Source organism: Carassius carassius, chromosome 28, assembly GCF_963082965.1.
Source record: "Carassius carassius chromosome 28, fCarCar2.1, whole genome shotgun sequence".
NCBI lineage: Eukaryota > Metazoa > Chordata > Actinopteri > Cypriniformes > Cyprinidae > Carassius > Carassius carassius.
In genome coordinates this window covers 7,575,151-7,597,624 of record NC_081782.1, presented here as the reverse complement: position 1 = coordinate 7,597,624, position 22,474 = coordinate 7,575,151, and the positions used below count along the sequence as shown (strand labels likewise).

The 22,474-nt window shown below is 35.8% G+C and overlaps 1 protein-coding gene across 5 annotated transcripts in view; it reads right to left on the bottom strand.

Annotated features, from left to right (window-relative positions):
- Positions 1-1,718: 1,718 nt before the first annotated feature.
- Positions 1,719-22,474, bottom strand: part of LOC132107836 (stAR-related lipid transfer protein 13-like) — an 82,857-nt gene continuing 62,101 nt past the window's right edge. For 4 of the 5 annotated variants that reach the window (XM_059514107.1, XM_059514108.1, XM_059514111.1 and 1 more), the window contains 13 exons: positions 13,427-13,498; positions 11,916-11,997; positions 8,613-8,676; positions 6,520-7,898; positions 6,134-6,304; positions 5,649-5,808; positions 5,254-5,452; positions 4,932-5,145; positions 4,584-4,704; positions 4,188-4,424; positions 3,870-4,087; positions 2,649-2,825; positions 1,719-2,528 (listed from right to left, as the gene is read on the bottom strand). In XM_059514107.1, the coding sequence (XP_059370090.1) occupies positions 2,411-2,528; positions 2,649-2,825; positions 3,870-4,087; positions 4,188-4,424; positions 4,584-4,704; positions 4,932-5,145; positions 5,254-5,452; positions 5,649-5,808; positions 6,134-6,304; positions 6,520-7,898; positions 8,613-8,676; positions 11,916-11,997; positions 13,427-13,498 (3,212 nt within the window). In that variant the 3' untranslated portion in view covers positions 1,719-2,410. Of the gene's footprint in view, positions 2,529-2,648; positions 2,826-3,869; positions 4,088-4,187; positions 4,425-4,583; positions 4,705-4,931; positions 5,146-5,253; positions 5,453-5,648; positions 5,809-6,133; positions 6,305-6,519; positions 7,899-8,612; positions 8,677-11,915; positions 11,998-13,426; positions 13,499-17,622; positions 17,764-22,474 lie in introns of those variants that run through there. The other variant, XM_059514112.1, reaches the window with a different exon arrangement.

The window sequence follows — 22,474 nt, the reverse complement described above, 5'->3', positions numbered from 1 at the left end:
ATGACAAAAGACACATGTTAAGTAATAAGGTGCAATCAATACATTTAATATATGTGACATTCCAGTAAACCATACTGCACGTTTAAATCATAGCCTATATGTGCAGCTACTGCTGTGTCTTTGTTAGGCCATTCGGACATTTCGAAGTGAGCAATAACCTTCACAACCTCATGAGAGAGGGTTTCAATCTTTTAATAAGACGGAACTAGTAAATGATCAGGGCACATAAAAAATCTGATTATATTAGAGTGAAATTAACGATGTTATTAAGATTTTAGAATGAATTGACAAATGTTGGACCTGACTTGATCACTTCTGATCCATTGCCTGCTGAATGAACAAATACAGTGTACTGCACAATAAACACAAGGTGTTGTGCTTCACGAAATTTGCTTCACATTTAAACTGCTGATTAACAATGACCATGATTTTGTTTGTTTGGTAGTTTAGTGAGATCAATGTGGATCTTTTTGTGAATCTGTCATTTCACAACCTTTTTGATTCACTGTGGTAGGAAGACATTATTCTGTCAGTCTGATGCTACTGTATATAAGCCAACAGTTCACAAGCTGACAGAGGCCATCTGATGGATTTATTCTTCGGCAGTCTGCTGAAAACCACACCATGAGGTTTGATCTCCGAAGACGGTAAATGTGTGAGATACTGTGTCTGTGTCCATCTGTAATACTGTCAGATGTTTAGAAAACCATGTACATTTACAGCAACAAAGTGCTGTTCAAAGTTCATTTGATGTCATCAGTGCACGTCATTATTATTTAAACATGCATTTAAAAAAAACATGCATTAAAATGTAATCCTGTTTTGTTTGTGGCATTGGTGTCACGAATTTGAACATCCAAACAAATTCTGTGTCAAAGCATTTAAATATCAAAACAGTAAACAAGCCGAGATATCTGTTGAAACTGAGCAGCCTTTATAGATAGATAGATAGATAGATAGATAGATAGATAGATAGATAGATAGATAGATAGATAGATTTACCAATAAAACTGGCAGTCATTGAGAGGAAGGGAAAGTTTGTCATAGATAAACACTGACATCTAGTGGATAACAGAAGTACTTCACCAGTTTCAGTATGGCAGGTTTGTTTTAAGCAAAGGCTTTAAAAATATGAAATATATATATATAAAAAACTCTTAATTCATTGTCATTGACTTTTAAAAGTACACTACCATTGAAAAGTTTTGGGTCAATTTTTTTTTTTTTTTTACGTTTGTCAAAAAAGTATCTTATTGCTCACCAAGAATGCATTTATTTTGGTCAAAAATACCAGTAATGATGTGTAATATTACAATAATAATATTACGATTTATTACAGTTGTCTTAATATATTTTAATATATTCCGAGTTGGTACACAAGAAACTTTTTCTTTATGTTAAAAACCAGTTGTGCTGCTAAAAAAAGTTCTTGGAATCATTTTTCTTTGTGACTGGATTTATAGAAAGCTCAATCTTTGTTTTAATATTGATAAATGTCTTTATTGTCACCTTTTTTGCAATTTAATGCATACTTGCTGAATAAAACTATTGATTTCTTTCAAATAAATAAATAAAATGTTACTGACCCCAAACTTTAGCCCAGGTAGTGTATGATTTTGATAATGCTTATGTTGTTATTTTTATGAAAGGCTGATATTATATCAATAATCATACAGGGAGAAAATAAGCATCAAAACGACAGCAAACAAATAAAAATTAATTCATTTACATAGTTTAATTAAAAATCATTGTCTCTTTGTCGTTAATGTAATCCAGTACTACAAAAGCAGGTTTGAGAAAATCAAACCCAAGTCATTTTGTCCATCTTTTAAAACAAGCAAGTACAAATTCCATAATATTACACCCATTCTTGGACAAACATTAAAAAAGAAACAGAAAGCAAAGTAACTCAGCTTACAACTGAGTAACATTTTGTACCATATGAATTATACTGATATCTGTGCAAAAGGAGATATCAAACACATGTATACATAATATTCGTACAACATGAGCATTTAAATATATATTTATATAATCTATACAAGATGTGTGTGTAGATACACAAATACAAACAAACCCATACATGGACATGCGGTGCATGCATGTGCAAATATAGCTTTCTTTTTTTAAATAAAATATATGCTTCCCAGAAGCACTTAAGAGCTTAGGTGACCTATACATTGTATAAGATCATATGAAAGAATACAATAATTATAATACAAATAACAATAGTTACAATAAGATAATATTAAAAAAGGACAAGCTAAAGGTACATTGGTAAGTTGACCACATTCCCATTTGGGTTTATTACCCAGACAAGCCAACTCTGCCCATTGTGCAAAAGGGCAGAAATTTATCAGGGTTCATAGACTCAGAACTGAGATTTCAGTTTCCAGAATGATAACAAGGCTCAAATTTTTGTTTCTGGACCCTCTGTGTGGATTGGCTGGAAGGAATTGCGAATACGAGCAGCCTCAGCGGCGCAAAGATGTCCGAATGCTTTGTTATACCATTCTGGAGCTCTCCCCCTGAAAACAAAGTAAAGAATGTTAACACAATGACGTGTATTCATTTCTATGAGCAATGCAGCTACAGTCAGAGAATTCTATTTGTGTGTGTGTGTGGGTCACTCAGCTATATTTACTTACTTCAGGTCCACTCTGCAGATGTGGGAGAGTCTGGACTTGCCAGAGCCACAGGGCTCCAGTAAATAATTGGATTCCATCACTATAGCTCTAATGCCCCCTATAGGCGGACAGTCCTCATGTTCAATAGACAGGGACACCAGAGAACATGTCCCCCGCGGCAGATCTGTCCTCCACGACCTGAGCACAAACACCAGTGTAAGTTTATAAAACACTGCTGCAGTAAACGGTAAGCTAAAGAAGTAAACTGTGATCTAAACTGTAAATGCATCCAGCCATCCTACTTCAACATTTTGTACCACTCTATAACTCTCTAACACTGTATAACTTTCCAGTAATTCTTATTTGCTTTGTAAGGATATTTAAAATGGTTTTATAGGAACTGTTAGGAATATAAGATACAAGGTAGATATTATAGGTACAAATCCATAGAAACATGTATTCATATGAGAATATATATTCATGTTTTATTAATATTACTATTTTAATAAATATTCAGATTTTGTTTTAATTATTATTATTATTTTAATTTCTGAAGAATTTTTTATGAAGTTTTCGCTAATTTTTGACTTTCCCAGGTGTGGAACTGACAAACTTTTACATAACATTTAAAAATCGCTCCATATATCACATGACTTTCCAGTACTTTATAAAAATCATTTTATAGACACTGTTAGGAATTATATTATAAATCTATATTATAAATGAAATCTATAATCATTAATATATCAAATATTGCTAGTATTCATTACATATATATATATATATATATATATATATATATATATATATATATATATATATATATATATTAAATATAATTAAAATATATAATAACATTTAACATACATACCATTAAAAAAACCATAGGAATTTTTGGGAGATATATGAAATGATTCAACAATGTTGCTAGTATTCACTTTAAATATATATAATTACATTTAAAAATGTAATATATGTATATATATATATATATATATATATATATATACATACACACACACATATATATATATATATATATATATATAATTTATTTTTATTTATTTTTTTACAAATTTACTAATCTACATGACTTTCCAAAGTCTGAAACTACCAAAATTTACCAGCATTCCCAGGTTTTGCATGACCTTGGGAACTCTTATCTCATTAATTTAACCGCTGCTCCATAAATCTTTAAAAACAAAACAAAAAAAACAGAAGTCCCTGAGTCAAGGGACCCACCTGAGCACTACAAAGTCTCTGCTGGGATGAGGAGGCATACAGTTGAGGACATATTGGAACACTTCTGTTTGCCTGTCCAAAACCTCACACACTTTCCAATTCATCAGGTCCACGTCCCACAGGTGGCGTTCCCGAAGAACACGGTTTAGAACCACTGATGGAGGGGCTTCCACCTCCACTGAGACCCGCCAACGCCGCAAAGGGTTCCCATCACCCACCTAGAGTTAAACCAAAGAACTTTACTTAGTATTCATTATTAGTATTATTAAGATTATCTGTAATGTTTATGTCCCGTTGTGCTGAATTTTCCAACCGCACCTTCTTATAGGACAGCTCTGTGTTGTCGGTGCTCTGGCAGGACACCCAGCCTTTGGCCTTTTCCCGTGATTCTTTGAGAAGACCCTGTAGCCTGGCCTCCATGAATGCAGGCCAAGAGCCTTCATCTTCCCCCTCGTCCTCTTGATGTTTCCCCTTGCAGAGCTCCTCTATCGTGGGAGCCTGAAGCTCGGCCTCCACATAGGAGTTTTGTGATTGTGTCACCATTTCATGTGGAATCTGAAGGAAATTAAACAATGCACAGTCTGCTTTAGAGATAATTGAAAAGGCAAAAAAAAAAAGAAAATTAGATTTGTGGTTGTAATTTGTGGTTGTCCAGTATTTGAAGGAAAGTATGTCAAATCATCATCATTTGAAATAGATGTGTGTGTTTCTCACCTCAAACAAGCGGTTGCACTCTGTGATCATGTGTGCAAGGCCCTGAGTGGCAGCCAGGTTTTCATTCAGGTCCTTTTGGTCTGGCCTCCCTGTAGCATACTTTTTCTGCATCTGCATAGCTCTGTAGACAGATTAGAAAATGCTTTAGTTTAACTTAAAGTAACTTTTTACTTTTTATTTAATTATTTTTATTTTATTTTACATAATATAGACCATATTAATTATAAAAAATAATTGCTGAAAGCATTGCTTTAAATTTTACAATGTATATAAAATTTCTTTTTGGATGGATGGATGAAATGAACCTTATATATATCGTAGTAGACTGAAAGAAGACATGTTATTTACTTTGGTGCAAGATTGTCCTTCTTCAGGATGTTGAGATGAAAAAGTGAAGGTGCCAGACACACTGCGATATTCATGGGTGTCATTTGATTCTCTTGCACGGAGGAAGTGACATCGCTCAGGAAGCAGAGCAGTGTTTGCAGTACCTCTCTGTTTTCATCCGACATCAGCATGATGGCTGCCTGCACAGCTTGTAAGCGCTGCTCTTTGGGCACATCTAAAGAGGAAACAAGGATCAGATGACTAAAGGAAGTTTGTGTTTTCTTCTTCCTAAATTCATGAGATGGATTTAGGAGAGGAGTTGGAGTTAAGAAGTGTTTCTTACATTGGTAAATGTGGAGGAAGGTTTCGCCCAGTTTGCTGGTCAGAAGTGGCTCAGGCAGATCCCTGAAGAACTGTTTGACCATGTCGGCCACATCGTACGCAGACTGGTCTTCATAGTTGACATCATCTGGAGAATTCTCATTCATCTGTCTGAGAGCTTGGATACGAGACTTCACTCCTGACTTCCGAAACAGACCCACCTAAGAAACGGGAGAATGTTCTATTGTGAATTTTCTATTTGTTTTTACATTTTCAATAAGAAATTGGACATTGGAAATTGGTCTCTACATTAACATGTATTTACTTTATTTAAAAGAATATTATGATACTGTTTTCAGATTGTTATTAGATTTGTATACAGTTATACTGCTGATCTTATGACTCTCACTGACTAACCTGATCGAGGCATTGGCTCCTGAGGTAGCGCAAAGCCTGCTGGATACCAAGAGGTAAAGGTTGACCGAAGCGTTGAACATGCACAATCAGTGGAACCCCGAAAACATTCTTATCCTTATAGTCTGGAACCTTCATCCTCTTCATAAACTTTGGCACAGACCTGAGAGATACAAAAGAAAAATGTTTGGGGTTTTTATACAATATAAGTATCTGTTTCCGCAGGCTTTTTTTTAACATTTTTTATTTTATGCTTTGGGAGTTGTAAAGTCATCAATACAATTATAATTCTGAATAATAATGAACAGTGAAGTTTTCATCACAAGTTTTTAACTGCAGAGTGCAGTAACAATAGTGACCAGTAGAGGAAGAATTAATTCGTGTTTACTAGCGTTTATTTACTGCTAGACCCAACTGAGCTTTAAGCTACAGTAAAACAATAACATAAAATCTCATAGTATCTGTTAATTTTTCCAACAGATTCTTACCAGGTCCAGCCATGTTTGTTGGACATGGAGTACTTCTCCATAATGGCAGTCAGTCGGAGCAAGGAAAATTTTTGTAGCATGCTAAGCTGGGCTGCAGGTTGGCTGGTAATCTGGAGAGAGGCGACTGAATGGCTGAGGCGGTTGGAAATCTGGAAGCTTGGCCATCGCAAGCTAAACAAAGAGCAGGGAACCATGTTAGGGATTGAAACTTGGGGTAATTGTATGAGTGACTTTGAGCACAACCACCTAAAACAGCATTTAAATATACAACATAAGTGTACATGCACAAGCGTACATGCTATTTCAACCAGTCAACCAATCCTATCCAAACTTTATATTTCTGAATCCAACACATATAGAATAGCATTGTTAGCTCTGAATCTTACCGTCTTGGTCTGGTAAGTGAAGCCCCAACACCGGAGTCTCTCCTTTCCCTCATTCCTGTTGACTCTGTTTCATTGAGTGACACCCCATCCCTGTCTACATCACTAGGGGTTGCCTGATCCTCCATCACTGAGTGTCCCTCAAAATCCAATGTGATCTGGCTGGATGATTGCAAGTCGCCTTGCCTTTCGTCAACAAGATTAACTCGCTCCTTCCCCGCGTTTTCACTGTTGGGCAGTACATTCTTGGACCAGTGGTCCACAATCTGTTGCAGCCCATTAACATGCTGCAGAATATCATCCAAATGTGGGAAAATATCTTCCTTTTCCAAGTCTATGAGGTCACCGGTGCTGGCATAGAGGTGCGAGCCGGGTACATTGTCGTAAATACTGATCCGACTGCCTCGGGTGCTGCATTGTGTGATGGTTCGAGGTTCTTTGATGCTAGGTGGACGCTGGACATCCGAGTCAATGCTTGCCGAGTGCCAGTTGATGGAGGTTGCCGTTGAAGGTGAAAGACTCTCGATTGACAGAGCTTTAGGAAAGGTTCCAGGCTTGTGATCCTTAGGGATATGCACCACCAGATCCTCGTAAGAGCGGAACTCATTGCGTCGGTTCTGCTCAGCCACACGCTTACCCTGGATGAGACTGGAGAACACATCCAAGTCCTCCAGGTACATCCCACTGCGCTTGTGATCAGCCCGGTGGACATTGCGCTCCTTCATGTTTGGCGTACTAACGGCACTCCCGCTGGACTGGCTGCTGCTCCCTTCACTGATAGACTGGGAGGGCAAACTCATGTCAGAAAGTGGCTCTGCTAGACGCATGTCTCCATTGATGATCTCCACACAGCGGAGAGTTTTCACAGCCTGGGGTTCTTGTTGGAGAACTGGGGCACTTATAACAAGACTCCTGTTCCCTCCACCACCCATTGCACCCCGTGACTGGAAAACTTCCATGCGCCGTAAGAACTCCTTAGCACGAGTCCGTCCTCGCTTGCCATGCTTTACAGGCAGCGAACTGTAGCTTGAAAGTTCTGAAGAGAGATGGGCTACACCTAGTGATGTGTGGTCAGGCATGGCTGCAGAGTCCGAGCCGGTGCGGTGCGAGCTGTCCAAGTTTTCCGCGCTGTGTGCACGAACGCCACCACTGCTGCCGCTGCTCTCGCTGTGGATAGAAGAGATCTCCGGCTCGCTCAAGTCTGTCAGAATGCTCTCGCTGCTGGTCGTTGTCCGCAGGGCAGAGTTTTCCCCTGGATTCTTGTTTTCCACACCCCTCAGCAGGCAATTGATGTCTTGGAGCCTGGACCAGCGGCGACTGCTCCATTCAAAGGTCCATTTGTCACTGATGGCAAAGAGGTCATCTTCATCTGAGTCTTCACTCTGCAGGTTAACAAGGAAATACATAAATATTAGTTTATTTTTATTGCCACATCTTTTATTACATTAGCAATTCAACTCAAGACTACCATCCCAATCCTTTGAGAAAGGTCTCTTTCTTACAGACTTTTTTTTTCTTTTTCCTTCCCCACAATCCAAAACCCCCAGAGGTAACAGTTAAGATTCACTCAAATTAGTTGTTCATGTTTTCAAAGGGCACATTCCTTCCTCTCTTAAATTATTACATAACCAGTGTAATATAACACAGTTTCTATTCAACATTATTTAGGTGATACAAAAAGAGATACTATACTGAGAGTAAACAGTTATATTAGTTCACACAAAGGCATTGCTAGTAGCATTCTCATATATCAAGTTCAGTGCTCCTGTGGGTCAAGTGGTAGAGCATTGCGCTATCTTGCGTTCGATTCCCAGGGAACACATGTTAGGTAAAAATTATTAGCCTGAATGCGCTGTAAGTCGGTTTGGATTAAAGCGTCTGCTAAATGCTTAAATTTAATTTTAATTTAATTGTGATAATAAAGTAATGTAGTGGTTCTATAGAGATAGTACACATGGCATTTGGTGCTAGTTACAATATAGCATCTTTATAGACATGTTAACCATTCTAATTCTAGCAGCAAAACTGCTATAACACAAAATCACTAGAACAATACACATTCCCAGAAGGTTAAACAGAAATAATGCATCACTTACTTTTTTCTTAGGAAGGTTCACGTCAAGCTTCATAGAGGCACACTTGTTTAATGTATTCAGTCGCCTGGGAGAAAAAAAAAAGATAATAATTTAAAATCCTTTCCCTCCGACTGGCATCATTTTCCATGGCATATACAGGGAAGTCGTGGCCTAATGGTTAGAGAGTCGGACTCCCAATCGAAAGGTTGTGAGTTCGAGTCCCGGGCCGGCAGGAATTGTGGGTGGGGGGAGTACATGTACAGTTCTCTCTCCACTTTCAATACCACGACTTAGGTGCCCTTGAGCAAGGCATCAAACCCCCAACTGCTCCCCGGGCGCCGCAGCATAAATGGCTGCCCACTGCTCCGGGTGTGTGCTCACAGAGTGTGTGTGTGTGTGTTCACTGCTCTGTGTGTGTGCATTTCGGATGGGTTAAATGCAGAGCACAAATTCTGAGTATGGGACACCATACTTGGCTGAATGTCACTTCACTTCACTTCACTTCACCTCACTTCACTTCAGTGGTGATGTGGACACAATATCAGAAGAACACAGCATTCTGTGGCCGTTTCTAATATAATCAAGCTATGTGATCTATGTCCCCTGCTATCCAACACTAAGCTCTGTTGAGCGGCACAATAATTGGCCAATGTCCTACTCTCTCTCATGGTAGTTTGCTTTTAATTGGCGAAAGCTTGCGAGCTGCAGTTGCCATGGTTTTCAATGGTCCTCAAGAGCAACTAATGTGGTTGATTCCAGCTGCCACATAGTCACTCCTCCAGGTCTGAGAGGCCTGTTTTTCCCCTCAAATTAACAAAAAACTCAAGAGCCTGATTTTCTTTGAAGCCATTCCCAAAACCTCCTGAAAATAGGTTTTTCTCTTTCAGTCACTTGCGTGGTCCGTCAAATATGAAAAATGAATTTGGGATGAAAGTAAAGCAGCTTTCTGAGCTTTTGACAAAGTCGTGGGCTACAGCTTCTCCTTGAACTAATCTATTTGAATTACAGGGCATTAGTTACACTTATAATTGTTCACAATAAAGGTCTTGAAGCAACACTGCAACATATTCAATAAAAAGTAAAAGAAATAGTAACGTCTCTTCCTGATCCAAAAGCATGTGGGTAAGATTTATTAAAGGCTGTAAATGCTACAAAGGGAAACACACTGCGTGACTCAAGTATGCATGGAAACCAAGCTGTTTGTGATGTAATAATCATGACATTTTATGACTCTTTATATTGTTCCATGGTCTGTGTGTATGCCGTGACAGCAAAGACTTCAGATATAAAACAGAATACAGTAAAGACGTAATATGTAGAGAACAGAAAGACACTGGCGGCAATCAATGGAGAACAATCAGCTTAAAACAGGTTCCAGCAAGATAAGACACCATTTTAATTTTTTTTACATTGTTTTTGTTGAATATACTTATTTTATTACACAACTCTGTGGTATACTTAATTCTGATTGGTCAGTCGCGACATTATGAGGTATGTTATCCCTCGATAACAACCGGTAAAAGCTGATAACACAGGCTCATCAGGGTAACTGAAGTCTGCGCTGTACTCTTGCTAGGGAACAGGTTTTTTTTTTTTTGATTCAAAATGGTGTCCAATTATTTAATTATGTCATCCTGGTATCGCGGACTTGCTCTCTCGTTTCATACAAATGCAGCTGCTGCCATTTTGCTGCGATTGTTTTTTACACTGTAATGAATTATAAAATAACAAATAAACTGGTAAGATTTAAAAAAAAATATTTCGTCTTACATTTTTTATTGCCTTCATTTTTTATGTGGTAAAATATTGTGTTATAAGCGGTTTGACTGCACTGTTTCCCTTAAATGTCTGTCTAGTTTGAACTTTCCGCTTGCTCGCAACTGCTATGTTCACGGAAGCTTTGCGTTCAAATATTTCAACTCAAATCAATATTTCGTGTTTAATTATTTCCTTTTGTGGCAAGTAGCCCTCTAATAAGCGGGATAATATACATCCGAATGACCCCCTTCAGGGTGATACAGGATCCTAAGAAGGTAAGATCCTGATCACCCTGTCAGGGGTTATTCTGCGATAACAACCGGCTGGATGTACATTGTAACTTTTTAAGAAGTTTCATTGCTAGCATGCTAGTTTTTATTTTAGTATTAGAAATTGTATTGTTATTGACCACTGAATTTTTGGTTTCACATGAACCCCGCATTTGGTAAAGGATTACTGCAATGACTTTCTGAAAAAAATCATTTATTTAATGCTGTTTGATTTGTGAACTAAACATTTAGCATTTAGAGTCTTGATCAGCAAATTGTAAAGAGCAAAGTGTCAAAGAAAGGTTAAAGATGTGAGCTTTGTCACTGGTGCTTGCAAACATCCACAGCTAACAAAGTCCTCTGTGTTCTTACTGGGCATGTCGTGCTAGAATTGTTTACGGAGTTGATCCCCTCCGGGGGCTGTAGAAAAGTGAGAAGTCAGGGGGAGAGGTGGGAATGTTGGACATTGTTTCCCACAAAACAGTAAACAGGTTTGGAATTTCGATGAGTTGCTTAAGGGTTGTTTAGACTCACAGTAGACCGGCTTGAGTACGCTCCCAAATTTCTCCTACCAGGGTAGTCTCCAAAGAAACCAAAGTCACTGGATGGTCTTTTCATCTAAATTTGGAAATTCAGTGTCTAAACAAGAAGAAAAAGCTAACTCATTGAGAACATTCTGTTCTTTAATTCTGGGGAAACATAATAAGTGTAATTTACAAACTTTGAGTTAGTTGTTGCTTTAATCATGACATTATTTAATTCTGAGTTACAAGAAGACTGACAAGAGAGAAACTATATAAGACTTGAGCTTAATAGATGCAAAACACGACACAATGAATAAATTGACTTTTTAGAGCCTATTTTGATTCATCATTGCATCCTCAACCACTGCAAGTCTAAATCTTTTAAATAGTGGTTGTAGCTCTAAATGAAATTCTGTTATCAATGATTAGTTAATTATCATCAGATTGTCTTTAGTAATAATAACAGGTCATCTTTTTTATTGCTGTCATTGTGTATTGCATCTATTAAACTCAAATATGGTGTAATTTCTCTCATGTCAGTCTTGATCTAAGGCAGAAGTAAATAATGTCATGATTAAAGCAACAACTGACTCAATAAAGTTTGTAAATTACACATTATATTTCCCCAGTACAAAATGTTCTCAATGAGTTAGTTGTCTTCTTGATTAGAGACTGATTTCAGGTGTTCATTAGGTTCTCAGAAGACTTAGTCATTGATTTAGACTGATTTGTTTAGGAAGCACAGAAGACAACAAAGATGCCTCAGTCCTTACCGACATAGAGGTTCCACAAGGTCTTTGTCTAAGAAGTCATGGTCTTTCTTCACAGGGGAGATGTCAATCGGAAATTGAGAATCTGTAAAGAAACACAGGCATATCCCATTTCAACAATCAAGTTCATTACAGACAAACACTGGAAAAAAACAGATGTCTGTTAGGGACCGTAATGATTTCCCTCTGATTCGTTAATAGGCCAATCTTGCATGTTCACAGCAAACACAGAGGAATCCAGGCGCCCACACTCTTAAAAAAAATCCTGACAACACATTCTTTCCAGAACGAAAGCCAAGGCAAAGAGAGTAGCTAACTTGTTTTAGACTTCCAGATGCTAATAAAGTGAGACAGGGTTTGCCCCCCTAAATCTGAGCTTGGCTTTGAGAAGCCATTACGTCTTCTACAGAGTGTGTCCAAATTATGTAATGGAGTTACTGAATCCAGACCCTGCTGAAGCTGACATTCCATTGGTACAATTAAATGTTTCATCATATTTTTTGCTTTTGTGGAACGTAAAAACACAGATTCAGAGAAAGGCACAGTGTTCGGGTTTTAAACTGCTGGAAATTCCAAAACAACACTTATGAGGAGAACCATTATGGGAAGAGTCTGTTCTGCACATTGATTCCATGTCTGCGATGAGATGACAATAAAGTATTAATATTACAAATGAACAAAGGAAGGGTTGCATAACCTGACTCCATTTTTCTTATGTAATAGGCTGCAAATTCAATTCTTGTCAAAAATATATTTAAACAAATGCATAATTAATTGTAATTAATTGTAATTGCAAAATGTAATTATTGTTAATTTTTGGTACAAAAAAATTATATTATATTAAATTATATTATATTCAGATGTGGAAATGCTTCAATTTTCCTTTATATATATATATATATATATATATATATATATATATATAAATCCCAGACCACTATATTTCCCAGAGGAAATATAAAAAGAAAAGAAACAGATCGTTCACACAATTTTTTTCCAAAGACTAACACTCCAAGATCAAAAGTGTTCGCCAAGGGCAAGTGAAATGGCAATGTTCCTGTGGCAAGGTTATTCCCATGACCTCTGTCTCTCTTTGAAGATGTCATACTCTAAAATGTTCAAGCAGTACCTCTTAACCAGAACCAGTTTTACCAGTGACCTGTACCTCTCAGCATTTCAGTTGAAAATTTCAGTTCTGGGGGTATGAATGTCTAAGTAAATGAGATGTTTTTGAAAGCAGTTTAACATCATGAGGTCTGGCAGACATTAAAGTACCCATTAACATGATTCTGTCTCGAACAACATCAGAAACAACATCCCACATTAAAAGCTTGTGTTTGCCCTAAATCAGGCTGAGTTTGTGAGTTGTGAGTTATGATCATATGATCATTTCGAAATCTAAATGAGAGCACAAGAGCCTCCCGAGAAACCAGTTTTAACTTTGGGTTTACAGCTGGGTGAGATAAGATTTGTGAGGTTTTCTAAGTTTATGTTCTGGTGTGGTGAAGCATTACCTTCAAAGAGCTGGGCGTACTGGGGGAATCCTGCCGCTCGTAGCCAGTCGCAAGCTTCCTTTGCCTCGATTTCTGCAACACACAAAATGTTCATACTTGTCAGATTCATAAAATAAATCTATCTCTTTAATATATATATATATATATATATATATATATATATATATATATATATATATATATATATATATATATAATATAAACAAAGAAAAACAATAGAAGTCCAGATTGCATTAAGTTGTTCGAATTTTTTTGGGGTTTTTTTTTTTTTTTTTTTTTACAGACATTTGCTATATCTCTATGTTTAATATGTCTAATATTTTTAACCAATTTGGTTTTCAAGTTAATTTAAGTTTAAATTATATGAAGTTTTAAATTAAGTTTTAAGTTTTGCATAACTGTAATGTAAAACAAAACAATAATACTGATTAAAAAATATTTGCAATTGCGGTATGACAGACAAAATGTCTTTGGAAACTTGCATCCTAGTAAGGGCACATTGTAAAGAAACTAGGAGGACCACTAGCATATTGTTATATAGACAGTTATCTTCAAAACTATTTTTAGAAGCGCTTGTGCTCTCTTGGACAGGAAGAACGGGAGGGACGGAGAGAGACAGAAAAAGAGTGAGAAGGTTTTACATAACGTAATCAGTTCTTTGTGATTTAATTATCAGAGTTTCCTTTCCTGCCACTGCATGAATAAGGTTATTCTTGTAGGTCAGGAACCATCCAGGTTACAAGATCATCTCATAGCCCTGTGAGCCTGTAAAGTCTGCTCGTAATCCTACATGATAAAAATGAGGACAGCTCAAGATCTTCAGGATTAAGAGATCAGTTACATATTGGCAACATGATCCCATTCATATAACCAAAGACTTTTACGTGACACATCCCAGCAGACGTGTAGCTTATGGGGAGTTAACAAAATGTACAAGAATGTCTGAGGACTGAATGTCTGAAGCTCTTAGTCGTCAGCTTTGGAATAATGCTAGGAAACAGTGTGATTAATATCATCTGCTGGAGGGCATGGAACATTCATAAATATGATTTGTGGGGCCGCTAAACAAAACAACTGGTTTAGAACACAGGTCATTAAAACAGAAGATTATCCCCTTTGAAAATATAAAAACTTAAAGAAAATCACAAATGAGAACCAATGAAATAAATAGAGAACAAATGGAGATTTTTGCAAAAGTTTCCATTTCTACTGAGAAAAACTACCCAATAATCTCATGTTTCCTTAAAAATAGCCAATATTTCAAAGTCTGCAATAAAAAGTCTAATGCAAACATCTCTTGTCAACATATCATTATACAATCCACATTTGGTTTATAATACTCATATGTGTCAATAATTGTCTAATTATTGTTATTTGTATTTATTTGAAAGGAATTTTAGCAGTCTAAGTCGATGTTGTCACTATCTGAACAACTATGAAAAAAAATCTAAAGTTGCTGTAACCGTATTTACGCAAAATACACACAATTTAATACCGTCAGCAAGCGAGAGTAATTTAAGTCAGTGTTTAGACTTGAAACAGCAAAATCTGATATTTACAAAACAATAAAATACCATAATCACATACTTTCCATTGTTTAAGCTTGCATCGCATTTCAACCAGCTATTGAGTAATCCAAGTTCAATGCCAACAAATCGCAATAAACGACACCTAATGTAACCTGCTACTTATTTTAATACCATCTAATAAGTCACAATCAATTTAATTACAATGTACCTGATTAGCACTTTCACAACTTTACAGAAAATAGTGCCTTACAATCCCCAGCATTCAAGCTAAAGATGTTTCAATAGGATGAGAAAGAAACAGAGAGATGAACTAAGATTCAGAAGAATCAGAATCAGAAAGAGCTTTATTGCCAAGTATGCTTGTGCATACAAGGAATTTGTTTTAGTGACATAAGCTTCCAGTACACAGAGAAAACAACACACAGACAAAAAAAAAATGCATTAGTTGACACAAACCAGCAAGTTTAAACAAATGCAGGTAACACATGCAAGGGTAAAATCTAGTGTAGAGACTTAATTTGTCACTCAATAAATACCATAGATATCAACTAATGCATTTTAACAGTAATATTCTAGTATCTTTTCATGAACACCAAAAAAAAAAGATATCTTTAACAACCATTTGAATTATTCTCACCTGATTCAGCAATACGGTGACTCCATAATATCACCTTCACTTATTAAACTCCAGTAAATACAATGATGCAGCAGCACAGCTCAAATCTCTATACATCCTGAACCTCACACCAAACTGCTTGACGATTCAAATCATGCTCAAAGACTCCAAGAGAGTAGTGGCTGCGTTAGAAAGCAAATTGGCTGGGTTTCTATTCATCATATTGATAATAACAGGGATAACCGTGGTGAGAATTCCAGCGCAGCCTCCACCCCACTAAGATTACCACTCTTTTGTGTTACCTCCTTTACCGAACAATACAGTTTGTTCACTTCAGCAGCTCCTATGAGAAGAACTAAATGCTTCAGATGTCAGTTGATATAAGATTGTTCTTTATGAGTGTCATGAAGCTCTCAGCCTATAGCAAAACTATAGCTGGAAGCTCTTTATCTGACAGAATTAAACAAATGCATGTAACAGGGAAACATATGGGCAAATATTAGCAGATAAAATGTCCTTGAGGTTCAAAAGCCCATAATACGACTCACTACAAAATACAAACATTGATTGTATGGAGTTGGTTTAGAAGGTTCTTCTCTAAATATTTAACACAAACACTGTTTAATGAATTAAATTAATGCATTGAATGAACATAATGTTCAAAAGTATTTATTTGAAACAGAAATCTCTTCTAACATTGTAAATGTCTTTAAATGTCACTTGATCATTTAATGCACGTTACTTAATAAAAGCACTAGTTTACTACTAACCCCAAATTTACCAGTTCTATTTTATTCTGATTCACCAGCCCTTTGTTTGATTCATGTTTTCTTATTTATAAAAGAAACTCTCTCAGCTAATGCCAATTTGGAACTTAGTATATTACAAAAATGTACTTTGAAAATAAGCACAGGACGTAAACTCTGCCGTTTAATTGCTACTGAACATACATAATAATCAAAACAACCAAAAACCGCTCTGTGGATACCAACTTAAGCCGACTTTAAATGTCAGTTCTTATCTAAAACATTTATTCAAACAATATGTGAAATTACTATAAACTATAAAAACGCAAATGATAAACCCACATGACAGAGTCTACAAAACATGCATTTCTATAAATCAAAACACATCTAAAGTCCCATAAAAGAGTAATTAAGGTTCTTTCAAAATAGTGGAAGTAACACAAAAATGGCACACAAAATATCAGATAATTGTTCATCATATTTACACTACAGCACTATGTGGCAGTCAACACTGCGCCTGTAACTGAGTGCCATTCACCTGGTTCAACAGGAGGTGAGGGAATCTCCTTTGTGACTAAGCGTCCATTCCCAGTAGCGCTGAGGGCAACTGTATGTCCTGTACTGTAGAGCATCCTTATCAATGTCCCACAGCTGCAGCTCGAAACCCAAGCTGGGAATTCCACGTTGCACAGCATTCCGTAACAGTATCCTAAAAGCTACTATTTCTTTTCCATCATTGTCCTTTCTTATGGAATTGGAAGGATAATGAGCTCAGCTACTGGCTCGCCGCCAGAAGGGGAAACTCTCGCTTTTAAAAGCAACCAAACTGCATGCAGTGTTCGATGACTGCCACCACCACAATAACTCTGTAACACAATGCTAAAAGCAGAGTGCCACTAAATCTGTGAGAAACACAGACACCTTCCTTTCCTCATTGAATAAGCTTATGTAAAAGGAGGCGGGATACGGTTTTCCCTCAAGGTCACCCATGGCACACGCTGGCACTTTGGCAAGCTGTCACAAGTCCCGTTAGGAACTTAATACAATGAACAAACTGGCATAGGTAATTATTTGTGAAGCAATTTCTGAGAGAAAATTGTCTCAAAGAAACTGCAAAAAAAGTATAAAGAATAAAGTGTCGTTTTATTTAATTTGTCACAATGTTAATCTTCGCAGATGTGTGGATTCTGTGAATTATCCAAGAGTGATAAAGTGAGCAATAAATCAATCCATCAGGCTTATTGCGCTGACAATGGAGTGGAAAAACAGATCAGTGAAATACGATAAAGTAGTAGATTTACTTACGAGAGACTTTCATCCTGAAAAAAAGTGTTCTTAAATGTTATTTAATCCAGAACTTCTTCTTCCCAAACCATCTTTTCTGCTCTCTCCTAACTCTCTCCTCTTCTGCTTCTTTCTCTTCAGCTTTTGTCTTTCTCTCTCTTTCTCTCTTTCTCTCTCTCTCTCTCTCTCTCTCTCTCTCTCTCTCACACTTTTCCCTCCCCTGTATTTTTCACTCCCTCTCTCTTTGATTTACTCCAACTCTCATTGGTTCTTAATTCCGAGCCCCCCTCCAGCATCTCCCCCCTCCATTCCGCGTGCTTTCTTCTCTCTTCCACTTAAACCATCACAACTCACTCTTTCTCTCTTGGCACTGCCCTTTCGGACACCCTCCAAGTGGCTGGACATCGGCAATCGGGGACTTTCTTTTCTTGCCATCTCATGATGTAATCAACCCCCTACTGATCCCATCTGTCTCCCAAACCTTCAATTTAGCTCATCTAGTAAAGACTACAGGATGTTTCAACTCCCTTAACTTTGAGTTTTATAGCTTGGGGGGCGACTTTGTTGTTGGCAAAATCTTCCTGTACAAGCATACACTTCTCACAAGTTTTTTATAGACATCTATGGTTTCTTTCAAGGTTCTTGAATGTTCTTCTTACCAACCAAAAAATGGTTCTTTCAAGAACTGTTGACTGAAAGGTTCTTTAGGGAACCCAAATATGGTTCTTCTGTGGCATTGCTGCGAAAAACCTCCTTTTGGAAACTTCTGGAGTGTTGCTGGGAAAACAGAAGGGGAGGGATGGACTGGGGGAAACCAAACTGATCCAAATTCCTGCAATGCCCCTCGGCATGATGGGAAGCCACAGGAGAATGTGACATCACAAGCAGGTGATCATTAAAAGTGATTCACTGGGGGAGATATGGAACATTATCTAGTGTCAGCTGAGTGTCTGCTGCCCACTGAATATTACACACATCAGCAATGTGACCCAAAGCCTCATGGGAAGACCTTTGTGGGCTGTAGCTTCTGTAGTGGGATCTCAAAAAAAAAGAAAGAAGACAAAAGACTGTCGCCAGCAGAATGCCAACAAACATTCCACTAAACTCAAAAGAACATCTTTGTTTTCTGATTGTGTTTTTACTTAAAAAATGGTTTGGGGCTGGACCATAGTTGCAAAACTTTATTTATAAATGTTAAATTGATAACCAACATGGTAATCACTATTTATTAAAATGTGAATATTAAAAATGTTAAATATATTCAATTATACAGTGTAAATAATGTAAACATACTAAACAATTGATTTATGAAATACATTATTTTAAACAAATTATAAAAAAAAAAATACCTAAAAACATTTAACGCTAACCATTAAAAATTTAGACTTATTTACAATTAAACCTAATTGTATTTTAAATAATAATAATAATATACAAAAAAAGTATAATAATAATAAGTTTTATACTAATTATTTTTATTTTTTTTAATTAACATCAAGGACACTTCACAATCAGCCAGAAAAAAAACATACCATTTTATTTAAAGAAATTAGTGCTGGGCATCGCATCCAAAATAGTTTTTGTTTATATAATACATGTGTGCGTGCTGCGCATATTTATTATGTATATATAAAGACACACACGTACAGTATATATTTAGAAAATATTTACATGTATTAACATGCATATATTTAAACTCATATAATTTATATTATATATAAATATATTTCATATATAAGAGTAACATATTTTTATTAAATATATACATGCATATGTGTGTATTTATATATACATAATAAAGATACACAGTACACACATATACATTATGTACACCAAAACTAATATTAGTGCTTTATTTAATTAATTAGACAAAATCATGTAGAGTATTAATATCCAAATAAGATTACATTTAAAAATAAAAAGATTACATTTAAAAAATACAAAATTAGTACTGCAGGGTTTAGTATGTCTTGTTTATCCAATAAATAATAAATTATGCAATGCAAATAAAAATTAAAAATCCATAAACCCTGAGGGATTTTATTTGCATATACAATTGTATTGGTATATCAGAGTACCTGCTTACTGTGACGTCCGTCTTAATATAACTTAACATTTTTCATCAATGAATCTTGAAAGGCTTCAGACAATTACACCTTTTAAACATGAATGGCAATTCTCAAGTGAGACTCTACACCGACCATCCTACAAAAACACAGCATGCCTTATGAATCAGCCAGACGGGGCTGTGAGTGACTGAAAACAGCCGTGATACAAGCTCACAATCTATTACTGTAAAGCTTGATGCCCTCATTGGAAAACACCTGGAGGTAATTCATGGCACAGAAACAAAGTTCCTGCGGCTGAGTCAGCCACCCCCGAGGGGAAGCAGGTTTGACAGACACTTCTCGGAGCTTAAATGCATGCTGTTTTTTTAAATGCTGATTCCAGTGTCAGAAGTTCAGAACACACTTGCTTCCTTGTAAGAGGAACCTGGCTTCTGCACTAAACGACAGACAAACATGAATCTGTTTTCTGTGGAAACCTCTGCACTGGATGCGTCATAAAACATCTGAAAAGACAATGGAAAAACTATATATCAAAATCAGTCACGGATTAGTGGGCCACAAATCCAAGTATACACAATATATATATATATATAAGATAAGAAAATACAGTAAAAACGCAATATTTAAATATATTCTTTTAATTTAAAATAGCTTTTTTTCTATTTTCATATATATATATATATATATATATATATATATATATATATATATATATATATATATATATATATATATATATATATATATATATATATATATATATATATATATATAATAAAAATAAAACCTGTTAATGCAAAGCTGCTGAATTTTAAGCAGTCATTACTTGGGTCTTTAGTCACATGATCCTTCAGAAATGACTCTAATATGCTTATTTGGTCCTCAATTATTATTTAATTTAGAAAACAGTTATTTTAATATGTAAAATGTCACAATATTGCAGGTTTACTGTATTTTTGACCAAATAAATGCAGCCTTGGTGAGCATGAGTGACTTCTTTTTAAAACATTTAAACATTGAGCCGACTAGCCATTTTATTTAATTTTTTTGGTTGAAGCATGATTGGCACCATCATTGTCAAAAGCTCATGATAGTCATAATATGACAAAAAATGACATTTTATGCTCAAACATGAAAAGATTTTAAACCTGTGTTCAATTTCCGAAAGCTTTTATCATCAGTTGTACATCACTATCCCACATCCTGATCTAAAAGTAATGTCCTTGAACTAGAGCTAAATATTTACTCCTGTTAATGCGGCTCATGTCCATGTAATGAGGACGCGGACATGCAGACGTGCTCAAAATGTGTATACGCTCCGTCTGGCTAGTAATACGGTGTGTCACACCAAAACAGACATAAATCCAGCTCAGATTACCATCTGCCTTTTGTTCATATGGGGGTTAGATTACGACCACACAATGTGTATAGTGTAAAGGGCAGCAAATGTATAAACACGTCTGCAGTTCAGTGGAACGTGATTGATTGCCATGTATGGTCAAACATAATGGGACACTGGGTTTTTAAAACACCATTCACTGTACCCAGCACTGTAGACAGCACCCATGCCTCACAAAAACACATAAATATACTGGTAATGAGTCACCTCATCCAGTACCTAAACACATCTGACCAACGCATCAGCGTTGTTGCCCCAGGCAAGATAAGACATAAGCAAAGAATAAAACCCTTTTATGGATTGTTTTGGTCCACTGCAGCTTTCTACCAGGTCTTTATCATTTATTCTGACCACTTTGAAAAATCCATTTATGGATATGTAGCTTTATCTTTGTCCCAGAGCCAGTGTTTCTTTATTAAAAATGTCAACAACAAAAAGATTGAATTACTATAGTTTTAAAATGAAGTTATCGAAACAATAATGGAATAAACTATTTTAATATTAATATATATTAACATAAAGAGCAAATGCACTGATGTATATTTATCAAATATTACTTTACTTGATTACCGAGAAAACAACAGTGTACCAAGAAAAGAACATGCTTGAGATAATATGAAATAAAACATTCAGTTAAATGAAAATTACATTTTTATTGCACATCATATACATTCCAATTAATCAAATTAAAATAAAATTGATTAAAATGCAATAATCTAAACAAAGAAATAAACTATTTTAATTTTGAATTTGAATAGTAATGTTTATTAACATATAAAGAGCAAAAAAAATTCACATACATTTTCAAAGGGAAAGAATATATAATATTGATGTATATTTATATAAAAGAATTACTGTACTTGATTACCAAGAAAACAACAGTGTCAATGCAGAGCATTGTTGAGATGAGATGAGACAAAACATTCAATTAAATATCTATTATATAATATTTGTATTGCACATAATATTCAATTTAATTATTTCAGTGAAAATAAAATTAATTAAAATAAAAAGTAAAAAAATAAAAACGTAAGAAATGGTGCTAATATAGTGAAAATATTTAATTTTGTTCATTTAAGATGTATAAAAAGCTACCCATGAGTTGTTGTTTTTTTTTTGCCATTTTAACAATTTCCACGACAGAATGCCATTAAAACATAACTTGAAATGTGAAGGAAATTTTAATTCTTTTCAGAGCAAAAACACAACATTTTCCTGTAATGCTTGGTATATCCTTTCACGGACAAGTAATGGTGTGGAAAGTGTGTGCTAAGAGAGTTCAATTTCCACAAGAGTCTGCAGTTAAAGAAACACCCATGTGTGAGAGAAAGACAGAATGTGCTCAAATGAATCCAACTCATTTGTTTATGCTCAGCTGCTTGAGGACTGACAGACAGAGGCAACA